Here is a 20,815-nt window from a genome sequence, read left to right as displayed (position 1 = left end):
GGTGCTATTTCCTGGTTTGGTGCTCAGGAGTGACTCCCTGGCAGTGCTTAGAGAGCCACATATAGTCCCAGGGATCAAATAAGGGTGGGTGGCAACCCAGGGAATATGAGCCTTAAAAGAAGATGAGGTCTAATCGTACACTGATGTCTGGACATTTTGATTGTTTTTCAGTGATGTGTTTTAAAGTAAATAATACTAGAAGTTTGCACTGCATTGTCGTCCCATTGTTCATTGATTTGCTCAAGCAGGCACCAGTAACGTCTCCATTATGAGACTTGTTGTTACCATTTTGACATATTGAATATGCCATGGGTAGCTTGCCAGGCTCTGCCATGCAGGCAGGATACTCTTGGTAGTTTGTCAGGTTCTCCGAGAGGGACAGAAATCAAACCCAGGTCGGCCGCATGCAAGGCAAACGTCATACCCGCCGTGCTATCACTCTAGTCAAAAACTAGAAGTTTAGACAAGATAATTACAATGTATAAACCCTCGAAAGATTTAAACTTTTACAATAAACTTCTGTAAGGCCCTAGAACTTGTCTATTTTATAGGTGGTCACCTCCAAAATTTGTATAGTTCCTAATTTTCATATACTCAGGCCCATAGATCTTGCTTCTGGATTTAATGGCTAAGTAAATTTACCACTCAGAGCTAGAGCAATAGTACAGTGCGTAGGGCATTTGCCTTGCTCGGTTTAATCCCTGACATCCTTTATGGTCCCTGGAACCCACCATGAGTAATTACTAAGTTCAGAGCCAGGTGTAACCCATGAGCATTGCCAGGTGTGGTCCACTAAAAATAAAAATTAAAAAAAAAACACTACTCAGTAGAAATGTTTATCTAGTGGCTTCCTGTTCCAAATAAGATTCTGAGTGATACCTTCATATGGATTCTTTCATTTTTTTTCTTTCAGATATTCTCACAACTTCTCAGAGCACTGGGCAGCCGGAGAGCACCATATCCTAAAGGTCACAGTGGCCCTACTCAGTAGGAATGTGACCATAAGAGGCAATCTTACTAATGAGAGGGCTGAAGTCCTTGCGGCATGCCAAGAGACCAATGCTTTAGAAGGTAGAATAGCACTTTACTGGGAAAACTTTTGAATGAAAAATAATGTTCATACTATCAAGTGATAGGTGTCCTTGTATACATTTTCAAAATAGAATAAACCCTTAATATCTGCATGCTTGTAATATTCTTGTTTTCAAAATGCTTGTGATAAATGGTCATTTCCTCTCCAGCCTTCAACAATCTTGTGAAAGAGATAAACAGTATCCACTGGAGGAAATAATTACTTCTGGGGGCGGGGGGAAGTTTCTGTTCAATAATTAAATCCAGAGAGTTGAATTACATTTCCAGGTTAGAAATGATAATGAAATTTTCTCCCTGATTCCTGCTCCCTTCTAGAATTTTCAGGAGTTGGAGGCATTGGTGTAATACTCTGTGACAATGACTAACGTAATGACTGCATTACTATTTTTAAACTCTCATATCACATTAAACAATTAAAATGCAAAAATGAGAAATTGTTAGGAAAACTGTTTAATGTTGCAGTAATGGAAACGGCAGCACATTGTCACTGAAGAAGTTCTTAGGGGTGGCCCCTCCACACATTTTTGGAATTTATCTTTTGAGTGAACTACCACATACTTGAGGTAAGAGGTTGAAAAAGTCCATTTATCTTCGAGTAGAATAACAGGCACTGAATCACACTGATGTGCCTATTAGACATCTATTTCAGGGATGGTTAGTTTAGTAGGTTATGTTTTGGTTTCCCAGGCTGTAGATTATGAAGTTTTCACATGTTGTGAAGATATCATTTGTCAACTTTGGTCCAGGATGGTGTGGGTGTCAAGAATGACTTCCAGGCATGAACTCTGAATGGATGATGAGGCTCTTTATTGAGATGGGAAGTACAAGAAGTTTGGGGGGGAGGGTAGAGATCATGAGTCTAATTTTGTATGTTGGGACTGAGAGACTGGAACAGCCGAGGTGTCCAGTAGTAGCATTGGAAGCTGGGAAGAAATATCAGGGTTGGAGTGAAAGATTTGAGTCACATCTGCTGAGAGACATCTGTGGGTTTAATGTTGGCCTGTGGTTATCTGAGAGGGACCATGTCTCAAGACATCAAGAGGATCACCTTTCTAGCTCACAAGTGTCGTTCTACAAAACCTTAGAATAATCCAGTGCCCGCCAACTTTAAAAATTCTGCTAAATTGAGACCTCCATTCTATTCAGATTCTCTTTCTAATTCATATGCTGGTATTTATAGAGGATGTTGCCAAGAACATGGTATTTGATCATTCAGATTATTGTATATGTTATCTCCTAATGGTAAAGAATCACTGATTTCCTCACAACTCTTAAATATCATTAGAAAATTTTCAAGGAAAAACTTCATAGATCCTTATTAAAAAATAAATGTGTCACTCACCCCTGTATTGTACTGAATTGAACTGTGAGAAGTGAGGATAAAGTCACTGATTAAACAATTTGAGGTCTGAAAACACTATACTCAAAGCAGTATGGATCACTGGCATAATAATCAAAATAGTGCTAAAACTAAATGTGAAGTACCTCTTCATTTACCTCTTATTTGTTCACCTCTGGGTGTAGTAACTTCATTCTGAAATGTATTGTGGGTCCTTTGCCTTACACAATTTTGTACCCTTGGCCCGTATTTGATTTATTAACATAAATGATAAAGTGTTAATTCAGGACATGATTCCTTCTCCATTCTGAGGTTAGCTCACATCACTAACTGCTATGTGCTAACAGAATTTTCTTGAATCCTGAAATCACAGCGCTCGGAGTCACTGGCATTTATGTTCCTTATGTATAGTAATTGTGTCAGTGCACCTTTCTGTTGGGGTATCACAGGATAGGAAGCTTTGGTGTGGGGTGTGGGGATTATGCAGTTACTCCTGCCCTTTGCCATGTCTGCTATGGCATTTCTCAGTTCCCAAACCAGAAACACATCAAAGCAAATGGGAAGCCCCATCGGACAGCTTAGTCCTAAAAAGAACTGTGATTACACTCAGTGCTCACATCTCTTCCCTACAATTATCAGCCATGAGAAGGTTATTTTATTGCACAGTCCCTCCAGGGGATCTTCTGGGTTGAAATAAGCATATATTTAGGTTGGGTTTGTGGGTTACCATCAGCCTCTTTGTGACAGTAATTAAGGTGATTGATTTGGGGGCTTCTGGAAGTAATAGAGTAAAGGCCACATCATGTCCTACTTAGAGGATGTTTTAATTAATAATCCAAAGGAGAGAATCAAAGTCAACGGGAAGTAAGATTATTAAAAGAAATCAACAAGCATGTTTTGTTCTTTTTTGCTGTCAGTGCCTTTCAATCTGAGAGATCCTTTGGAAGCATCTTATGTGCTTCGGATGCCCCTGACCCTCACTCTGTCTTCCAGGTAACTTGCATAACTGCTTTTATTCCAAGAGTGAGAAGACACTAGGATCCAGGGATCTGGGAGCAAAGGTCATCATTCAGTCCTTCCCAGAGGAGCCCAGCCGAGTCCAGTTGAAGGGAGTGCAATTCCGGGATGTGGGGCAAGCATTCCACAAGCATCTGAGCGCTCTCACTCTGGTGGGATCTCTGAGAGGTAAGGGGTCCAGGACCTGATTTGCTTCCTGTTTCTATTTCCATGTGTAAGGCACTCTGAGCAGCCAGTCCTGAGAGGAGTGGCAAGGTGGCATGGTTTAGAGATAGATGGTCTAGATCTGTGGTCTAACATCCAAATACTATAATGCCAAACAATAACTTAGGAACTTATTGAAACTCAGAATTCTGGACTTTGCCTCAATGAATTCTGATCTAAATTGAGCATAGGGACTTGGAATTTTAGCAAGTGAGCCTTGTAAATTGCGATTAGGATTAGAACTCGGAGAAACATCACTTTTGGTGCGATAGATATAGAGCAAACCACACAAATCCATTTAGAATAACATTATTTTTCTATTTTAGCATTTATTAACATTGTGACTACAGGAAAATTAATATTGAATAGGATGAATAATGCATGCTATTGGAGTCCATTTCTCTGCCAACCTGTAGCAGAGAAATTTTCTGTCTGGGAAGATAGGAGAAAATGGTTAAAACCAAGTGCTTTTCTTAGAGCATGACACAGGCAGTGTGCAGATTTTGACCAGAGCTGAAGATGGGATGAGAAATGGAGACATGGAATGCTGGTGAGAAAACTGTGTGAAATATAACATCCAAGCTAGAGAAGACTATTATGATTCAGTGTACTGATCAATGTTCAATGATCAACTGATCAACTTATCAATGGTCAATGAAGCAAAAGTTCAAGGAATATTGGAACGTCCATGGCAAAAGTACAAATACCAAGGACTTGAGACATAGTACATGGGGGTAAGGGATTGCCTTGCATGTAGCAGACCCTGTTTGGATCTCTGGCACTGCATCTAATCCTGTGAGTCCTGCCAGGGGTCATTTCTGAGTTAAACACCAGATATAACTCCTGAGTGCTAGCTAGATGTAACCCCAAACCCCCCAAAAACCCCTCCAATAAAGGTCACAGCAACAAAACCCGTCAAATATCAGAACCTCATATACAGAGAATAGAATTGGGGTTCAAATGCTAGAGGACAGTAGCTTCATTTCTTGTTATCTACTTATCCCTCAGTACTTCCCAAATCAACACATTTATTTTTACCTTCTTGAAAAAAATGATGCTCTGGGGAATAATAATGGTAAAGGGTACCAGGGCATACTGGATGGTTCCACTGGATCTTGAGAGATGCTACGTATCAACAAGCAATAAATAAAATAATATTTGAGGTCATTGGGGCAATAATAATAATCTTTGGGGGCAGGGTTCTGGCTCTGAAGTGGCAGCACTTTATCTTTCATCATATTATCTGCATGACAAGGATTTCCATTTATTGTAATTTTCCAGATATTTTAAATTTATTTATTTTGACATTCATTTTGGGTGATGATTTCTAACATAGACCCTATGTTAGCACATTGTGACAGTGCCATTGTGCCCTTTCACTGATGTTTTGGTCCTATAGTGCATAAGATGCAACAGAATATTTGACTTGAGGACAGCTCCAATTGAAGTGAGGGTAGGAGTCAATTATGCATTAGCACTTGAACATAACATGAGTTATCAATTGACCATAACTTAACCTCTCCCTTTCTCAAAATTTGCTTCAGAATAGATTTCTTTACTTTTATCTGTTTTTATATATTATGCTTAGTGGGGAAAAAAAGTTTAGGTGCTTAAAAAAAAGTTTTAAAACTGTGTTAATACATTATCCCCTGTTGGTCTCTGTTAAAATGCAAATGTGTTTCCTGGGAAGGAGTAACACATTAACCCAGAGGTTAGAAACTTCTGGCATGCTTGCCAAAGAATCTTTTATTTTTTTATGCCCCCAAGTCCCCTGTTCCTTGTGTGGCTGATTGCCCCAGTCACTGGAGTAGGGGGTGGTGGAATCTTTGTACCCTGCTACTAAAGATTTTCAGTCCCTGAATTCTACCCATAAGAGGTCTATAAACACGTTGGGTCTTACTGATTGTCAGATGGGCAGGCGCATTCTGATGGAGAGATGGGGTGGTAGGGATCTGCAGTCAGTGAGAGCAGGCTGCAGGCAGTGTTTGCTCTAGATGGGCTAAGTTAGTGTGGTGACTTCTCAGTGAGAAATGTGAGGGTGCCTGGGAGTCAGGGCAACCGAATCTAAGAGCTGGTTGAGCATTTTCTGAACAGTATTAATTTAAAAGTTCAATTTTTCCATAAGTCATTATTTTTAGCATTGCAAAGATATGGCATCCACTTAACCATCACTCATGATCTGAAAACAATGCAAAACTCCATTTCCCAAGATTAATAATTTAAATAGCCAAATGATGTATTCTGCTTTAATGTGACTCTCCTTTGCCAGATGACACACAAAAGAAGAATTTTCTCAGTTTTGTTTGTTTTTATATCTCCAGCACAATGCACATTTTTCGGACTATGTTGGGTCACACCCAGTGATGCTCAGAAGCTACTCCTGGCTCTGCACTCAAGAGTTACTCCTGGTGGAGCTTGGGGAACCATATGGAATGCGGGCGGGGGGGGGGTAATTGAAACCAGGTCAGTGCAGGGGAAGTGCCCTCCCACTATACTCTTGCTCCAGCCCCAATTCTTGACCTATCTACACCCTATCTACACTCGATATTCTGGATCATCTAATATTCCAGATAACAACGTTGATATAAAGTCTGTGTGTGTGTGGTGTGTGTGGAGTGGGGGAGGTGGCATAAAACATGTCTACGAGGTGAAATTATTTCCTAGGGGCTGGAGCAATAGCACAGTGGGTAGGGTGTTTGCCTTGCATGTGGCCGCATCCCATGCAATTCCCAGCATCCTATATGGTCCCCTGAGTACTGCCAGGAGTAACCTATATGCATTGCGAGGTGTGACCCAAAAATATCACATAATAATAATAATAATAATAATAATAATTTTTTAGATGTCAAATTTTTCTTTTTTTTCATCATAGCCCAGGGTTCTTCCTCTTCAGCTTCAGAAATCCACCACATGCAAATATGAGATTTGAGATTCTCAGTTCAACCTCAGCTTTACTTATAAGAATCAGTGGAGAGAAGTTGACAATGGTCATATGATTGGTGTTGAAATTTTATATGCCTAAAACTCAAACTACCAATAACTGTAAATCATAATTCTTTAATAAAAAAATTAATACAATTTTTCTGGCTGCCTTGTTCCAAGAATATTACTTCCTGGCAAATTAAAAATATCACTACACAGATCAAGAAATAATGCCTACATGTTCTTATGCAGGATACATTATTTTTAAGATCAGGGTCCATATGCAGCACACTTCATATTATTCTACATTTTTTTCTCTAACCACTGTCTGTCACATTGAGGTGTAATTTGATACTGAGGATTATAGCCAACTGGGGTGAGACACATGGCACAGGGGTTAAGGCACTTGCCTGGCTTATGGCTGATCCAGATTTGATGCTCACTATCCCACATGGTCCCCAAAACCACCAGGAATGATTGAGTGCAGAGCTAAGGGTAAATCCTGAACACAGCTAGTTATAGCCACAAAACAAAAATATTGTAGCCAATTGGGCATCTTGGAAATCTTACATTCTTGGACTGTATTATAATTCATCAGGCTATGCTACTATTTTTTTTAATATTGAATATTATGTATAAAAGTTAGAGTTATTTGGAGAAAACAAAAATATCCCAAGATTATATTATTTCTATGTCAAGTCACTTTCTTTACTGACACTTGACCCTTGGATTACATCCTACATACTGAGAAATATTGGTCTGAGCTACACATGTTCTAGATTTGGTTCTCATATCCTTTTACACCATTTAAAGTAGAATGTTTTAGTTCTATTCTAGCTAATTTCAGAGATGATTGACAGACTCTGAGGCAATTTTGATATTCCTTTCAATAATCAACTTACCGTTTCCTATGCAGAATCTTACATTCAGGGCTGCACTGTGTGGGGATCTTTCAGCAGAGGTCTCAGTTTGCCCAGGACCTGGGGTCTGAAGGTCGATAGTAACATCTTCTACAACATTTTAGGACATGCACTGCTACTGGGTAAGTGGTCAGTTTGTTTCATTCATGTGGAATTCTTGAATAGGGCACATCTTTTTCTAAAGTAATTGCTTCCCAATTTGAACTGCCAGCTTAACAAACATCAGTGTCTAGTCATTAGCATGGGTTGTACTTAAAAAATATGTCTAATTGCCATCACTATTGATAAACTTGCTAACTTGTGCCAAAGAGGAAACTGATGTTTTGCATTTCAAATTTAGATGTTGGTGAAGGAGTCAAAAACAATAAATTTGGTTCTTCACTGCTCCTGGAAATTATTGAGCTCATATTTCAGAAACTTCCAATTAGTTCTCTGTTTCCATTTCTCTCTCCTGAAGTTTATTCTCCTTGAAAATCCCAGGCATTTCTTAAAAAATCTCAAATTGGATTATGTCACTGCCCCATTGAAAGTATTTTCATAATTTCTGATTACTCTTTGAGTGCAATCCAAAACCTGTTTCCTAGCTTAAAAGACCTCAGTATTTATACCTTTACTTATCTTTGTAAACTTGTCTTGCTATTTCTCTCTTTTTACACCTTTTTGCATTCTTTATTTCTCCCTTCCTCTGTGTTAATTGCCTTGTTTGGGAATTCTTTCAAAAGACTGTGCTTTTTCCGGTACAAGAAGATTTGCACAAGAACTTTTCTCTCTGTATATACTACTCAGTCTGTTCCTGAAATAATCTCTTCTTCCAACACCCAAGCACGTGCTCTACTTAAACTCTTTAGCTGGGTAAGTGGTCAGCTTGCTTATTCATTTAAATTATATATCATGTTTCTGATAATCTTCTTAATGTTTGCTTTTTTACTGCCCATTTTATGTGAGCATTGTTTCCTTAGCCCTTAGTCCTCAGCCCTTTAATCAATGCTTTCAGTCATATAAGCAAATGAATGAAAGAACTAAAGACCTCTATTTATGTTAGAGTTCAAAAGAAAACCAGAGGTTTTTACTTAAAATATGCCTATAATTATATTTATTTAATTATGTTTTGTACTTGAATTAATTCTGTGATATGTCAGTGTGGAGTCATATCAATAAGATTGTTTTGAGATAAGTCTATAAAAGTTTGAGTTCAAATGTTGAGAGGGAAATATTTTAGTGAGAAAATAGGGGTCATATTAAATTGCTTTAAAACAAAATAAATCTCTAAAAGGTAATGAACTGAGCACAATAGGGACAATCAAATAAGGAAAACCATTTGATTGGAAAGTACTACTATAGGGAAGTCTAACTAGCAAAGTAAGAAAAATTTGTTCTTACTTTGTTGTTGTAGCACTGTAGCACTGTCATCCCGTTGTTCATTGATTTGCTCGAGCGGGCACCAGTAATGTCTCCATCATGAGACTAGTTGTTACTGTTTTTTGCATATTGAATATGCCACGGGGAGCTTGCCAGGCTCTGCCATGCAGGTGGGATACTCTCAGTAGCTTGCCAGGCTCTCCAAGAGGGACAGAGGAATCAATCACGGGTCAGTTGCGTGCAAGGCAAAGCCCCTACCTGCTATGCTATCACTCCAGTCCACTTTTTTGTGTAACGGGGGGAAATTGCCTTATTCTGGAGCAGACATTTAGAAAGGTGCCTAAAAATTTAGAAAGTCATCTAACAATATGGCTTCAGTTGAAAACAAATTATGTGGAATAGACATTAAGACATTAACTAGACAAGGAAGAAAACATGCAGGATAAATTAAACATTTTGTGCTTGGAAATTGTGAATCTTCTGTCTATATAAGGTCATTTACTTCTACATTTATGGTTTACAGATAAAAGTATATAAACAAAATGAAAATAACTTTTATCTTTACTCAAAATAAAAACAAACAGGATAGCAGTATCCCTTGTTTTGCTGGATATCGTGTGACTAGCTGATCAATTGGGTTCTTTAATTTTAGGTACATACTTGGAGATTAGATCCATTCCTTGGGAGGCTATTCCTGGAAATAAAAATGGTAAGAGTGTCAGTTGGTTTAAAATTTATTACAGAGTCAGAGAGATGGAATAGTGGGTAAGGCGGGTAAGGCACTGGTCTTGCATATGTTCAACCTTGGCTGATTCCTGGCACCATATATGGTTCCATTAGCCCTCTCAGATGTGATCCCTGAGCACAGAGCCAGGGATAAACCCAGAGCACAGAGATATGTGGTGTAAAAGCCCAAATAATAAAAAAAGACAGAATATAAATCAAACTATTAATATTGTACATATTTTTGAGCTGTTCTGCAGACAACTCTTAGACATTTTTGTTAAGCATACTAAATGTTTATATACAGATGTATATATTTGTACATAGATCACATCACAGATGATACATGTGGATATATATGCATACATACATATGCATAAATATATATGTGTGTATATATACACGTGTGTGTTGTATTATATATAGTGTCCCTTGGCATTTGTGACGGATTGGTTTTTGGACCTTCCTCCTACACAAATACACCCAAACCCATACATCCTCATACCATATATAAAATGTAGTATTTTTAGATAGCTTTTCCCTATTTTCCTCTAAATTATCTCAGTCACTTATAATACCTAATTGTATATAAATGCTATATAAATAGTTTTCATATTGTATTATTTAGAGAAAGTATAGTTATTCAGAGAACAATTGAGAGAATAGCAAGAAGAAAAAGCATAAACTTATGACACATATAATAAATTTAACTGCAGACTATATGATCTGTGGTGCAGAACCCACAGACCCCTTATGGAGGGCCTACTCTACCTATTTGTGCTCGGTATGACCTGTAATTTGAATTGGCAGAGCCAAAATATAGAATTGTGTAAAACTTTAATTATGCTTGTGAATATTTGGTGTTTGATTGAATTTTTAATTCAACTTACTAGACGAGGGAAGTATAATAAGAAACAATGTGATCATCAGCATTTGGGGCACCGAGGGACTTTCCAGTCTTGAAATGCTGACATCATCTGGAATCTATATCCAAAACCCCACCAATGTTGTAGAGGTAAGATCTTCAACTTTGCCAGGCTTATTGGAGCTCAGAAGATATAATATCCTCTGCACAAGTTATTTGGAGTGGCAGTATCAGCGGTATGGGATAAAAAATATGTTTGCTTGCTGCATACTGGTATTGAGAAACTACTTTATGAGTTTGTATTAAACAAGTGCTTCAGGACAAATGCAATCATCTAAGAATTCCTGTGAACACTCATTGAACAATATCTATATGGAGCAAAGCAAAGTAGATATGGATCATTTTATGGTCATTTAGATTTAATGTGAACTAAAATATCCTCCTGAGCTATCCACTTATTATGGTTGCTGATTTTTGTATTTTTATAATGATTATTAAATATTGCTATTTTAACATAATTCTATATTTCTGTTTCATTTTATTGTATTGAATTTCTTAATTTTGGGGTGAGGTGAGAAAAAGGGTTAAAAAGGTACTGAGAGTGAGAGAGAAGACAGATAAGAGAGCTCATTTATTTTTTTTTTCTTTTTGGGTCATATCTGATGATACCCAGGGGTTACTCCTGGCTCTGCACTCAGGAATTACTCCTGACAGTGCTGAGGGGACCATATGGGATGCTGGGAATTGAACCTGATTGGCCACATGCAAGGCAAACGCCTTACCTGCTGTGCTATAGCTCCAGCCCCAGAGAGCTTATTTTTAATGTTTTTATGGGTCACACCTGCTGATGCTAAGTGCTTACTCCTGGCTTTGTACTCAGAAATCACTCCTGGAGTTGTTGGGGGGACATAGGTGGTCCTGAATCAAACTTACTATTTTATACTTAAAGATTTAGGGTCAAAAAAATCCTGAAGCATATGAGATCGTGTCAGATTCTAGAATGAATGAAGTACATTCTGATGACCATGGCTCTTTTATCTCATTATTTAGCACAGCTTAGCATTAGTTTTCATGGTGAACTTCTAAGTACTTTCAAAAGCTAATTCTTCTGGATAAGTTTAGCCATAAGTCCTTGGATGAGCACTGACTCGAAGTTGTGGGAGAGCCATTTTACTTCCTTTTTCTTAGTGATTTTTCTCCTGTAGATCAGCTATGAAAAGGTTAAGGGTCTCACTCTTACAGAATTTTCCTCTGGAGCCTCTATTGTGCTATAGCAATTAGACCAAGTTCCAAAGGAACTGAGTGAATGAACTCTCTAGCTGATCATCTGCCTTTAATTACCTTCAGCTGAGTAACCCTTAATAAAAGTCATGGTTATCTCCTCTAACCCTGCTCTAGACTCTTAATTATGTTTATTTCAAGCAGATACTTACACACCATTTTAGGTGCCTAATGGGGGCAACTAATATGCCAGGGAGGAAAGGAGGCAGAACTGCATGGATTGAAGAAAGCCAAACTCTAGACCCCAGATAAGGGAGAGCTCTTTTAACTGGTTGGTCATTACAGGGCTTGTTACACAGCTGTGCCAGCAAGCTTTGGGCTTTAAAGAATTATGTGTCTGTCCTCTCTGTCCACTTTTTGAGGGCAGAGCAAGTTTTCGATCTTTCTACATCCAAGAGCCAACTTTGATCTGTGGACCGGAAGTTGAAAACCACTGATGAAGAGGGAGACAGACTTTCTGTCTTCCTGCTCATCATCCTGCTTGAGCCTGAAGTGACTACAAAGTCAGTGTCAGGGGTGTTAGCATTATGTTGCATCTCTGAGAAGGTGCCTTGGCCTCTAATTAACCACAAATAATTGAACTGGCTCTATATAGGTGTTGAGAAGTCAGAGGGATAATCTGAATAGGTTACTGAGACCTTCCCAGACTGAGCTGAAAAATAATACCCAGTCAGCATGAAAAATAGGAGTGGAAAAGAAGCTGTGTAGTTCCTCATTAAATTCTTTTCATTTCCATTCAATTCACTTTCTTTCTATTTGATCCATTTCACAAACTTGAAAACAAAAAGTGAAATATATGTCTCGAGAATGAGATTTTAGGCTGGTAAAGTAGATTCTTTGAGCATATGCATTAGGTATGTTCTTGATATTTTAGTCTTCCATTACCTTAACATTTCAGTTTTTCTATTAGCTTATTATTATCATCTAGACCAGCATGCAAGGTCGGAAACAAAGTAGTCATTGAATATCAGGGTTGGGGTAGTAGCTCTGCAAAATTAAAACGGCATCTTCATTAGTACTGTAGACTATGATACCTCAATAGAAATTAATAAAAGGGTATAATGAATGAATCTAGATATAGTTGTATAATAAAACATGTGGACTTGGAAGAAAGAGGAAACAAAGACTAGGTTTCAAGATTCCACAATAATTTGATGACTGACAAACAAGATATTTAATCTGTGACAACAAATGAGTCCTGTGAGATTCCTCTGTCAGTATTCATCTTTGTCCATTCCAATTTCTCTGCAGTGCCACTAGTGTTCTCCTGTGCTGTTCATTTTTGTATTTTATTATCTGAGATGTTCTACAACTAAGAACTTAGGCGGTAGCTGATCAGAGGTAGGAAAACCTAAAAATTAGGAGCCCCATTCTAGACCCTTAGAGTCAATTAAGATCATTTTAGTTATCAAGCAAATAGTGAGTTAGTTGTTTATTAAGTGTGCTCTATGCGACTAGCATACAGAAAGCTTTAAAGAATGTGTGTTATAAATCTACCTATATTTTAAAGGGATAAGGAGTCTCAACAACAGTGACATGGATAGGATGTGTGTGTGTGCGTGTGTGTGTGTGTGTGTGTGTGTGTGTGTTTCTGTGTTTCTGTGTTATAGGTGGCACACAAAGAGATGTTAGGGAAGCCTTCCATTTCCGGTTTTGTCTGAAGGGCATTTATGTGTTTGGAGGCACTGTTTGCAGATGATGACTTCAGGTTCTGCTCTGCGAGGAGCTCTGAGTCTTTTCAGGGACTATAGCAACCTTTGTGTTCTCAGTATTGGACTTACTCCCGCCTTGATTCTCCATACCTGCAGTTGGTTAGAGCTCTTTTTAAAAGCTACTGTATGTCATTTTTTTTTCTTTTGATGGGGTTTGCGTGCCTGGAAGTGCTCAGTTATTCCTGATTCTGTGCTTAGGGATCACTCCTGGCTGTGCTTGGGGGACCATTTGTGGTGTTGGGGATTAAACCTGGGTCAATCAAATGCACAAAAAGTGCTTTGTCTGATTTCTCTCTCTCTCTGGCCTCTTTATCTTTTCTTACCATTGTGCATCATACAATTTACCACTATATGACCTACCCAAAGTAAATTCCCTGTAATTCAGATGATTCCCGGAGACCTGCTAGGCATAATCCTTGAGTATAGACTCAGGAGTAACCCGTGAGAACCACTGGATGTGACCCCCAAACCCAAAACACGTTTTATAACTTTTAAAATAATATGACATGAGAAGAAATGTGCAATTATAACAAAATAGTTTTTGTGCTCTCCTCCCGACTTCTCTCCAGTGGTTTTAAGCATAACCAGCCCTGCAGTGCAGGAAACCCACACTGAGACAACACTATCAGCTCAACTCAAGCCCTAAGTTAGATTTGAATAAGGTGATCTAACACTTGTGACCGGAAAATCCACCCCAGAAGTCTAAAGCTTCTTTCCATATTTATGTTTGGCTTGAGCTCTATGGTCTGGCAGACAAGATGGAGAGGAAGACAAGAAATTGAACCCTCCATAACTCATATAATTTGTGGTTTTTTTCATTCCTGAATGACATTGACCCAGGGCTTAAGTTCCAAGACAGTGTCACAGTGTGTGAATTCACCTTAGATTCCGGTCAGCCATCTTTAGAGTTTACTCACCTTCTCCTTTGCGTGGTTCAAGAGAGTTTTAACTATGAATTCTACTATTATTCTTCACAGGCACAAGTCGTTCACCAACCACTCTGCTCAGGTTTATCTGAGTCAAGTCTAGAGCAGTTTTTTCTGATTATCAAAACTGATGTTGGTGTCTTCTTGCTACCAAGGACTCAAGTCTGATAGGTCTGTTGATCTCTCCAGGGAATTCATAGTCTTCCTTTGTATACTTCTTAGGATGATTCTGCCATACTTTTAAGAAATACATTGCTAGAATTTTTCCTCAAACACCATCAACAACTAATTCCATTTATGGCTATTTTCTCTTGACATATGTAGCATCTGAGTATCTGATTACTTTTATGGGGATTTCTTGCTCTCTATCTGGAGGCTCCATCTTTCTATTAGATTTAATCTGCATCAACCTCAGACAGGAAAGTCTTTGCTCTGAAATAGTGAAAACTACTAATATCCAGAGCTCTAGAGTAGCCATGTTTACAAAGGTACAAGAAATTCCCTGTGACCAGTCTTCTGTTTAGGGTAGTCTGCAGAATAACGCTGATGACAAGCCTTTTAGAAGCATGCATTTAATTTGAGGGGAATTTGTTCTGGTTTTGAATCGATTTTGTAAGGAATTCTGTATTTAAAAGCTCAATTTCAGTTCCCTAGCTCTTCTTACTCAATAGCTAATGTATATTTAAGAGCTGCCTGAAGGGTTAACTTACTTTTTGCTAGTGACTACAGATGCACACCTGAAGGGGCTGGCTTACGTGGGCAGTTAATTTCTCTCTGGAATTTCTCTTGCTTGGATGTCCATAATACATTGACTTCCGCAAAGAATTGATTTCCACACAAAATTCCCTGCTTGCCTAAACCCTTCCCCACAAGCCTCTGGCTGCTTGCATAAATATGTGGTTTTTCCTCATGAATCATTTGGAGCATACCCAATTAGAATGGAGAGTAAAAAGGACTGGAAAATAATGTGATCTGACTGTGCAAGTACTTCTTGCATAGTAAAAGTGAACCTTATCATCTAACAGAAGGCCAAAGTTGCAATATCCTGCCAAGCAAATGTACTTGGAAAGGGCTTATATATGATCACCCAGATGCTGCATAAAAACAAATGGCACTAGTGCAGATGATTCTATCCATCTATTCAACAAATCTATTTGGTTGCTCAAAATGCATGCTCTTTCTGCACCTGTCTGGCAAATTGGTGAATAAGGATATAGCCCTTGAAATATGTTCGTGAAATGTTTGAATTTTTCCCTCCCTGGTGGAGTCTTGCTAGAAAACTAGCATTTTATTGATAATGAAGTGGAGATATATGTCCAAGGGATCACTTTTAGCCTCCGGCATATCTTGATCATTATGTGTACACTTGCAGAAAATGAGAATGCTTAAGAAGTCTTCATTCTCAAACTCTTGGTTCTTATATACGCATGGCCTTTCCTGTGGCTCATAGAAGTGGTAGAGACACAGCTACTCAACACAGGCTATATGGAAGATGGAGTTTCACATGTATTTCCCCGAGGAAGTTTTCAGTTGTGTAATTGTAACTGAGAATCAATAGTTATGTTACTTCCTTGTGTATCTATGAGAGCTGAAGAGCTATATTGGACACTTGTACTGCCAAGGCAGTGACAGCAATTCTTCCTGAAGCCAAGAATCATGTTTGAATGTCATGTTTTCTAGCAAGAGGGATGAATTGAGATAAGTGACTCGATGCGAAGACCTCTTCTATTTTAGGGAAGACCAGATCATATGTGTATACATATTAACATTTATATACGTATGTATCTACATACATCATTCATATATATACACATATATATGTGTGTGTATATATATATATATCAAACACCCTTTATCCTAGTAAAGGCTGTCGAAGTATTCTTATTGTAATTAACTATGTTTTTGTATTTAGGTTTGTAGTTGAGGTTCTGGAAATTATATATGGATAATTTTAGCAACACATGGATTATGTTTAGATTAGAGTTTCTTAATCATGTTGATATTAATCTTTTGGACAGAACAGCTCTTTGCTGTGGGCTCTTGCCCTCTGTATTTACAATTTTGCCTACTAACTTCTAGTAGCATCCCTTTCTAGCAAGTGGTAGCATTGTAGCACTGTCATCCCATTGTTCATTTGCTCTAGTGGACACCAGTGACGTCTTCATTGTGAGACTTGTTACTGTTTTTGGCATATCAAATATGCCATGGGTAGCTTGCCAAATTCTGCCGTGTGGGTGGGATACTCTCAGTAGCTTGCCGGGGCTCTCGGAGAGGGACGGAGGAATCAAACTCTGATCGGCCATGTGCAAGGCAAGTGCCGTACCCATTGTGCTATCGTTCCAAGTGGTAACATAAAAAATGTCTCTGGACATTCTAATATTAATCCTTTGAACAAAACCATCTTTGATTGACATCCACTGCTCTAGAATATGCCACCCAAAATTAATTGGGGTCTTAGAGATGGTTCTGGCTGCCTGAAGCTATGTTAGGATCTTGAATAACCATTTGTCTCATTATTAATGACATTCTAAAGTCACCTTTGTAGAGTGTCATGTGATAGGAGAGTGGTGTGATTAGAAATGTAAATGGCCCTAGGAAATTAGAGGTGCTCAAAATTTAAAAGAAAAAGACAATGTGGCAATAGATCACAAAGGAAGCAAACATGCACCTGAATGAAAAAAGGAGGAATTGGTGGCTAATTATAAATTCCCATAGTAAAATTTCAAGGTCTTTAGTGAATAATAGGCAAAAGTTAAAGAACCAGAGTCTGTGATTGTATGTGCCAACAGAGCTGGTTACTTTTTTTTCTTTTTTGCTTTTGGGTCACACCCAGCGATGTACAGGGGTTACTCCTGGCTCATGCACTCTAGAATTACCCCTCGCGGTGCTCAGGGGACCATATGGGATGCTGGAAATCTAACCTGGATTGGCTGTGTGCAAGGCAAACACCCTACCCAGTGTACTATTGCCCCAGCTTCCAGAGCTGGTTACTTGACCAAAGCTAGTGGTAATCTCAAGGTCCACTGTTATCCACACGTGCAGTGAGACTGAAGGCATCTGGAGATTAGGGCATTATTTTTCCTCTCACACAGGCAGGAGTTAGGGCTGGAGCGATAGCATAGGGGATGGGGCATTTGCCTTGCACACAGCTGACCCGGGTTCAATTCCTTCACCCTTCTCAGAGAGCCCGGCAACCTACCGAGAGTATCTCACCCACACAGCAGAGCCTGGCAAGCTACCCATGGTGTATTTGATATGCCAAAAACAGTAACAACGATGAGTCTCACAATGGAGATGTTACTGGTGCTCGCACGAGCAAATCGATGAGCAAAGGGGTGACAGTGACAGTGACAGGCAGGAGTTGGGTCTTGTTGGTTTTAAACAAGCGTGATTCAGGGTTTTCCCCCATTTTTTCTTTGGTTCTGTGTATATGTTTGTATGCATATGTGTGTATTCATGTATGGGCACACACATGTGATAATCTTTAATTGCTCCCCAGAGAATCAGGTTCTTTACAAACCCCTTCTCTAGGGAGTTCTGGTATATATGGGCGCTAGTGGGTCACCCACAGAACAGCTACCCCAAATTATAACATGATTGGAATCTTCTGAGTATTCCCATACTCAGATTGCAATGATGTAATGTAATGTAATGTAACTTCAGTAAGTTTCTCCCAAATACTATTAAAAATAAACTAACAATGAACTGATAAAAGAAAATAGATTCATTTTATATTATTTGTTTATGCATATAATAACATTAGATATAGATTAATATAAATAATATAGAAACTAGTTTAAAAGTATTGATGTAAACATATCTTTTTCAATATATATTTGGGACATGCTTATAGTTAAAAATGCATTTTTTTAAAATTTAAAGCTTAAATTTATTTGAAATTTCTGGTGGTGTCCCTCTCCTGTGTGCACAAAAGTGTGAGAAGCTGTTTGAGCAGGACTCTTCTGACAGAGTCCCAGGGAGCTGTATGCAGAGGTCGCTCAGAAGTGTTCTCTCAGAAAGATCTGGAGTGTGTTGGTGGATGGCCCAGAGTCACAAACTCGCTGCTCTGCAATCTTTTCTCTGCTGGGATGCCAGGATGACCTGTGCTCACCTCATAATCCTGTGCTCCTGGGATGCTGAGCTGCTGATAGAGAGGACATTCCTGAGGCACTTTGTTCATCACAGCAAACAGACGGGTCTAACCCCCAGTGATTGGGGATGAACCAGCTGGACGCCTTTTAGATTCCCAAGATCCTTGTGGTGCAAGAGCCAGGCCTGAGGCTGGCTGAGTAGCCTCTTTGCTGACTCCTGTTCTCTAGGTAGACTGGGCATCTTGCCCTTAGATGAGCCTGCAGGTGGGGAAGATGCACTCGCACACAATCATCAGGAAGTAGCCCAGCAATGCGATGTAATGACCCTTGACTTTCTCCACTAAAACATAGAACAGCCAATATATCTTTTACTTTACCATCTGGTGTTCAGAAGTTAAAAAATTCAAATGTCTTTGGAAACCCTGATATGACTGAGTGAACATGGGAGATTGGCAAAAATAACTCATCAGTCATGCAGACAGTAGCTCCAGCTGAGATACGTCTACCCTGAAGGAACTCAGACTCAATAATCACAATTATTATTATTTTGGGGGGCCATACCTGGATGTGCTTAGGCTGTACTCCTGGTTCTGCACTCAGGGATCACTCCTAGAGGCCTCAGCAGACTATATGGGGTGCCAGGGATGGAGCCTGTGGTAGCTGCCTACAAGACAAGCACCCCTACCTATCACTCTGGTACCCCTCAATAATATTTAGATCAAATTTTATTGACATGCTGTTAATTTACAATAATATATAATATGAAACAGAATTCTGAAAATAAAGTTTTACACCTCAATAGTGCAAGGGCTCACTGTTATTTTAAAAAACGGAAAGCCTGAACCTAAATTTCTTACATTTTCAGGTTTAAAAGTGTCAGAAACAAAACAAAAAACTTTATAAAAATTCTGTAGCCTAAACAAAATACCTCTGTGTACAATATTAGCTATTTGGGGAAGTCAGCATTCTATTCTGTCTTGGGATATATTACTGTCACTGTCATCACCATTGCTCATGGATTTGCTCGAATGGGCAGCAGTAACGTCTCCATGTGAGACTTGTTGTTACTGTTTTTGGCATATCAAATACGCCACGGGGAGCTTGCCAGGCTCTGCCATGCGGGCGAGATACTCTCAGTAGTTTGCCGGGCTCTCCGAGAGGGGTGGAGGAATTGAACTCGGGTCAGCAGCATGCAAGACAAATGCCCTACCTGCTGCGCTATCGCTCCAGCCCTGATATATTACTATGATAACTAATTGTAAGCACTTTATTGAATGTGTAAAGATAATTTAATTGTGTATATTTTGATCAGAATTACAAATCAAAATGCATGTGATCCAATGGAGAATTTAAGCTTTGATACATATAAAATGCATCAAGTTTTTGGTAAATGTTACAAAGAAATAGTAAAATCATTTAAATTATTTTACTAGGGTAAGAGTACATTGAGAAAATTAAAGTTGCACTTTACTCTCTTTGTTCCAAAATTAAGACATGATTAGTGCAATCATGGCCTTCAGCCTTCAGTTAAATTTGCACAAAGCCCGAGGTAACAATTCTCTTTTTTTCTTTTTGGGCCACACCTGGTTATGGCCCAAACTGGGTTTATTCCTGCTCTGCACTCAGTGATCAATTCTAGCAGGTTTTGGGGAACCATATAGGGTGCTGGTGATCCAACCTGGGTAGGTCACATGCAAGGCATGTGCCCTGTCTGCTGTACTATTGCTCTGACCCCCATAGAGAACAATTTGATGTATCTTGTCTTTAAGGTGAGAGTCATTTCATGTACTTGGATATGCTAGAGAAGACGCTGGGATTGCTCTCTACAATGGGTCCCTAGCATTGTATATTGTTCTCTCTCTCTCTCTCTCACACACACACACACACACACACACACAAACCTCAATCTAAAAGTTAGCAAGCACATTTTAGAATAAAATCACACTTAATAAGGTGAGAAAACTGTAATCGATTTGAGCTCTCTACTTGAAGAGAGCAGAGAGTCTCTTGACAGTGCAAGGGTTAATCTGTCTCTATAATCAAAAATCCTTGTCAAATGTACATTGGGCCTGAGTATAACCTATTCCCCACAGAACTATTCAGTCAACCATCTTTAGCAGTTGTTAGAATTTATGAATACTGAAACTTAGGGAGAAAAAAATGTGATCCCTGTTATTTGAACCCTCAGATTATTTTGAAGGATCAACTGCATATTTGATCCCCAGGAGAAGAAGCAAAAAGGTTGAGTATCAATATACCTTGACAGGAAGAATGAAATAACAGAATACATGATAATAGGACTCTTTTCTCCCTCTAGCAATTTTACTGTATGTGACCTAATATTTAATTATCCTTAATTTCTGT

The 20,815-nt window shown here is 38.9% G+C and overlaps 1 protein-coding gene across 1 annotated transcript in view; it reads left to right on the top strand.

Moving 5' to 3' along the window:
• PKHD1 (PKHD1 ciliary IPT domain containing fibrocystin/polyductin) overlaps positions 1-20,815 on the top strand; it is a 552,653-nt gene that overhangs the window by 230,517 nt on the left and 301,321 nt on the right. Inside the window, exons 38-42 of the mRNA XM_055136692.1 lie at positions 914-1,071; positions 3,425-3,616; positions 7,491-7,616; positions 9,506-9,562; positions 10,470-10,591. Of these exons, the coding sequence (XP_054992667.1) occupies positions 914-1,071; positions 3,425-3,616; positions 7,491-7,616; positions 9,506-9,562; positions 10,470-10,591 (655 nt within the window). The remainder of the gene's footprint in view (positions 1-913; positions 1,072-3,424; positions 3,617-7,490; positions 7,617-9,505; positions 9,563-10,469; positions 10,592-20,815) is intronic.

The sequence above is a fragment of the Sorex araneus genome, chromosome 4, assembly GCF_027595985.1.
Source record: "Sorex araneus isolate mSorAra2 chromosome 4, mSorAra2.pri, whole genome shotgun sequence".
Taxonomy (NCBI): domain Eukaryota; kingdom Metazoa; phylum Chordata; class Mammalia; order Eulipotyphla; family Soricidae; genus Sorex; species Sorex araneus.
This window is presented reverse-complemented; position numbering and strand designations above follow the sequence as displayed.